The sequence below is a fragment of the Raphanus sativus genome, chromosome 7 (genome assembly GCF_000801105.2).
Source record: "Raphanus sativus cultivar WK10039 chromosome 7, ASM80110v3, whole genome shotgun sequence".
In the NCBI taxonomy this organism is placed as follows: Eukaryota; Viridiplantae; Streptophyta; class Magnoliopsida; order Brassicales; family Brassicaceae; genus Raphanus; species Raphanus sativus.
In genome coordinates, this window is record NC_079517.1 from 24288076 (window position 1) to 24293639 (window position 5564).

At 35.9% G+C, this 5564-nt stretch overlaps 1 protein-coding gene across 1 annotated transcript; it reads left to right on the top strand.

Annotated features, from left to right (window-relative positions):
* The first annotated feature begins 3778 nt into the window (after positions 1 to 3778).
* Positions 3779 to 4317, top strand: LOC130498117 (agamous-like MADS-box protein AGL80). The gene is made up of 2 exons (XM_056991480.1): positions 3779 to 4152; positions 4197 to 4317. The coding sequence occupies exons 1-2, from the start codon at positions 3779 to 3781 to the stop codon at positions 4315 to 4317; spliced, it is 495 nt and encodes a 164-aa protein (XP_056847460.1).
* Positions 4318 to 5564: the final 1247 nt, after the last annotated feature.

Consider the following 5564-nt stretch of genomic DNA (forward strand, 5'->3'; position numbering starts at 1 on the left):
GTGCCTGAGCTCTCCACACATCAGTCACCATATCATCTATCTCCTCTCTGCTGTAGGGTACTGGTGGTGGTCTGTATGCATGGTAAGGGCGTGAATGTTCTGGAAGGCGTAAGCAACCCCTGTGAAAAAGAGATGCTCTCTCCAGGATTCTTCTTATGTGCTCCTTGGTAACAGGGATGATTTCACCATCAACTCCTCTAGCATGTCCAAACTCATCTCTGTGGACACCAAATCCGTCCTTTGCTTCCCATCTGAATCTTCTGGATCCATCGGTATTAAAGGCACGTCGTCCAAACTCAATACGTCTGTCGGTCGATCTGACTCTTGCGCTGTCGATCGATCTGGGTACCTCGCCGTCGATCGATGGTGATGAAACGATATCGATCGATGGTGAACTCCTAGGTTGACCGAAACTTTGAGGAACTGTATCCTCTCTCATGGTGACGTGGTGGTTGTCTTGGACGTGAGCTAGGATGTCTGGATGGCCACGTTGCTGTGTGAACAGGTTGTATGGTCCATTGGCAACTTGAAGGATGTCTGCTATGTCTTCTCTGGATATGTGCAGAACTCTTCCATCCATTTCTCTTGCAAAGCCATCTGTGTCCCTGAAAATACCAAATTCATAAGGTGTTAGTGAAACATTCCTGATATCATATGGATCATGAAATCGAGATTGAGCTCTGGTAAAGGAATCGATCGATGGTGCAGTGGTGGTGGCGATCGATGGTGATCGTCTAGCTGCTGGGTTGGATCGATTGTTCTTGATGTTTCAGTCCTACATGGTTATGTTGCTAGTTGCTGGAAGCTGCTGGGTATGAGTTGTTGAAGTTTGAATTTTCATGGCTGATGTTGACAACTTTATATACCCATCTGTTGTCCTAATCGGTGAAATTCTGATTTTGTCCTTTAAGTCGTCTGAGTCAATATCGATCGATGTGATGCTGGCGATGTCGATCGATGGACGATGTCATTTTGATGGGTGAAGTAGATAATCGATCGATGGTGGACGGTGGATGTCGATCGATTTGGGATCACGATTTGCAAATCTATCATTCTCCATGTAGTTTTCCCAAGCTCTTTCTTCCCAAAATTGTTCATCAAATTCTTCACTGTGGTTTCCACTGTGGGAAGATCTGGCTGTATCTACTGCAAATCATTCATGATATCCGCTATCTGCCCAACTTCTTACTGAGAAATCATCTTCTTTGCTGTTGGGTTGGATGGCGAAATTCGGGTAGCAATGATCTGGTAAATCGAGTTTATCGTCTGGTGTGCCTCTGTCGATCGATAATCCATGGTTGGTGTCTATCTCTTCTGACTTGCTGGTGTCGATCGATGATGTAGAGAGGTTGTCGATCGATCCCGAGTACTCTGTCTCATACTCTACTTCACAATGACAAACTGCAATGATACCAGGATCATCTTCTTTTTCCACGGTTTTGGCTGGTGGTTTGCCAAGTTTGACAGGGTCGTAGTGGATATCTGGATCTATCATAGTCAAGCACATCCTGTTGGTGTTCATGTCACATACAGCTCCTACTGTAGCCAGAAATGCTCTCCATTAATTTGATAGTTAAATAATATAATATCATATTTAATATATGTTTAAATGGACCAACATGTTTCTCTAAAAATTCTGAAAATCATTCTTACAATGACACACGACTACAAAAAATGTTGTAATGTTCCGAGATTAATATATAGAGATATTTCCTTATTTTAGCATAAAAAAAACAACTATTATGTTCATATGAACTTTATAAAAGAATTGTCCATATGAACTTTATAAATGAATGGTCTAGTTAAAAAGGACGTAAACATCATGCTACTAAAAATGTCACCTCATGAGTCATAACAATCTAGTTTTAACAAAAAAAAAATTGTGTACCCTTAATTCTATTGAATTTTTTTTATGGTTGTTTAGTGGACCAAATAATACTATATGGTTTTACTACTTTTGAACGATATAAAATTTGTAGCACTCAACTGTAAAAAGGTCAAATACTAACTTGAGAGTTTGTGAGCACACTTAAAACAATTCAAAAACGTGGACCATAGGAAAAGGCCCAGAAAGTCACCTGAAGGAACCAACGCAGCCCTTTGCGGGAGACATCTTATAACTTACGGTTATATTAATGAATGGTCTGCAGTGGCATTTCTGTTATTACTAGGTGTTTTCCTGCACCATGTACAGTAAACAAATTTAAAATATTTTTAACAGATAAGTTTAAATTATATTTCATTTTTTATTAATATTATAAATTTTCTTTTTCTTATCAATATTTTAATTTAAATTTGATTTAACTGAACATTAAAATTAAGATAAAAACAATTTTGTTTATTTTGAATTATATTTAAGAATGTGCATGTATATATATATATATATATATAAAATTATAATTTTAGGTAGATTTTTCTATTTATTTATTTTAATTAAATATATTAAAAAATATGTAAAATTGCATAATTGTCAAAAATTAAAATTAAACAATATTTATAAAATATGTAGATATATATATATTACATAATTGTCAAAAATTAAAATTAAAAAATATTTATAAAATATGTAGATATATATATATATATAAGAAACTAATGATTTTACGATTTAATTTGATTTTATGATTTAATTTTTATATTTTTCTAAAAAAATATATATATATATATTTTTTTTTTTTGAAATATTTTTAATTTAAATGATATTTCAAAATTTGAAATGCCATAATTGAATATATTTATTTTAATGATGATTTATGAGTTATTACCATATTTTAAAAAAGTCCAAAAATATAAATCGACAATAAATGTAATATATGAGTTATTACCATATTTTAAAAGTTTACCAAAAATATAAATTAAAATTAAATATAATTGTTCATGTCATATTAATCTATAAGACATGTCATCAATTTTAGTAGCCATGTCATATTATTTTTGTGAAAATGATTGTAGAGAAGACATGTGGCAAAATCACTTCTCAAATATAGTCTAGGGGATGTAAAATTTCATAATTGTCAAAAATTAAAATTTAAAAATATTTATAAAATCTGTAGATATATATAAGAAACTAATGAGTTTACGATTTAATTTATTTTATTATTTAATTCTTATAATTTCTAAAATATGTATATATTTTTGAAATATTTTTAATTTAAATGATATTTCGAAATTTGAAATGCCATAATTGAATATATTTATTTTAATGATGATTTATGAGTTATTACTATATTTTAAAAAAGTCCAAAAATATAAATCGATAATAAATGTAATATATGAGTTATTACCATATTTTAAAAAGTTTACCAAAAATATAAATTAACATTAAATATAATTGTCCATGTCATATTAATCTATAAGACATGTCATCAATTTTAGTAGCCATGTCATATTATTGTTGTGAGAATGATTGTAGAGAAGACATGTGGCAAAATAATTTCTCAAATATAGTTTAGGGGATTCTAATAAGTTATGTCTTATTTAATAGAGGGTCTGAAAATAGCTGTGGTGATGACACCTCAGCACTAAACTCAATGTTACAACTTAAAAAATGCTCCTCAATTAATATATAGAGGATTTAACTCAGTAGTTCACCAAAGTATTAACCACATCTTTATTGGCAGGTGATTATTCTTTCTGTTTTTTTTATTTCGTAAACCTATATATATTCCCTATTTAAAAAGATATTTTTCCATAGCCCTCCATTACTATATAAGACACACACATCCCTGAACTCAAAATACAGCACACACTACACAAATTAATAAACACAACAAACACCATGACGAGAAGGGAGGTGAAACTTGCTTTCATCGTCAATAACTCCTCGAGAAAAACAGCCTACAAAAAAAGGAAGAGGGGCTTGCTCAAAAAAGCGCCTGAGATATTCACTTTATGTGGGATTAATGCCGGGGCTATCATTTACAGTCCCTACGATCCTACCCCTGAGGTGTGGCCCTCCGTTGAGGGTATGAAACAAGTGATTACTACTTTTCGCAACTTGCCGGAAATTGATCGGCAAAATAATGTGGTCAATCAACAGGACTTTGTCCAACAGAGGATAACCAAAGCCGATAAACTTATGCTTAAGAAGAAGAAGGACAACCGGGAGGTTAACCTCACGGAAGATATGTATCGATTTCTTCAGATTGGACAGTTAACTATTCCAGCCGGGGGTCATAATAATCCTGCTCTGCCAGGGATCTTAACAATCTAGGTTATCTTGTTGACCAGTATCTTAACAGTCTTAATCGCAGGATTCAGATCTTAGAAGGAGGCTCGGATGTGGAGATCGATGAATCTTTACAGACTGGAAATTAATATTTTTTTCGTTTTTACTAGTCATAAATCTAAAATATATTCTCAACTTAAAAAGATATATTTTCTTTTGTTTCATTATTTATAATAAAAAATCTGATTTATTTATTTTATTGTATTATACCTTATGCAATAAGTGAATTAATTGGCAAAATGGGTCACTTTCAAGTTTGTTATTGGTTCATCAGAACGCTGAAGGTTTTTATTGGCGATGAGGGTCGCGTGTTTTGACGACCCTGTGCAAGTCTCTCGCAAAATACGAACCATCCCTTCCCCAGCTTACTAGTAACGAAAGCGCCACTCCTCTCTTGCACGTAACGAGCTTCCCGGTTCCCGATAAACAGGAGTCATTTACTTCATCGTGTTACCTGCAATTGCCGGTGAACGACTCAAAACACGTGGTTAATCAAATAAAGACTCAAAAGACTGTTCGTTAATTTTTTTGGCTCCGTTCTCCTAGCCCTCGAGACCTAGATCCACTCTCACGTGATCTTTCCATCGCAGTTGATTCATGTTCCCCAGCGACCCATACAGCCCAGACTTTTCCTGCAATGGTTGCGAAGGCGAGGCAAACCCAGAGTGGCGTTGGCCGGCGAACGAGAGGGACCGCCGAGAAGGTCACGCAGTCCCGACCTCGGAAACAGCCGCGGTATCCGGGTAAGTCTTTCGAGTTTATTGTTTTGTCCTTTTCCGAACTGCTTTCTCCACCTCCGGTCATGGGAACTCTGTCTTTGCATGTCATCGCGTAGATTGTTTTTTGCTAATTTTGGAACATAGGTTTGAAAATCTATTGCCTCCTAGTTACTCCCCACGGTTAATTTCATACGGCTGATTTGCGGATTGATATATTCCGTTTTGTAGTTTCTGAATCGGAGGACGCCTCCGCTGCTAATGATTCTTCAGCTGGACAAGTTTCTGGAGGTATTCCTTCATCGGTATTGCCCAGGAGACTCTTCGCCCCTGACTCATACCCGACAGGCTTGCGGTTGAACGTCTACTCAAAAGCAAACGTCATCGGTTGTATTGCGGAGACTCTTAGGGGTACGGCTGCCATGGACACTTTGCTTGCTTCCCAGTTTCGCAGGCTGTTTGAGCTGCCCGTTGTACGCTGCCACAGCTCTGCGAAGCTCATCGGCAGCCACCTCTGCCTGCAGCTAGTTACAGTTCGCACATACGAGTTGTGGTTCACGTTCGCAAACCATGCTCTCCGTTTCTGTCGCTGGATGAATTCCGCGACGGTACAGGTTTGA

What these genes read in the sequence shown, in the direction of transcription:
- LOC130498117 (XM_056991480.1), top strand. Translation starts at nt 3,779, where the DNA reads ATGACGAGAAGGGAGGTGAAACTTGCTTTCATCGTCAATAACTCCTCG. An exon ending in CGATTTCTTCAGATTGGACA is followed by an intron (nt 4,153 to 4,196) that starts GTTAACTATTCC and finishes CTGCTCTGCCAG; the next exon opens with GGATCTTAACAATCTAGGTT.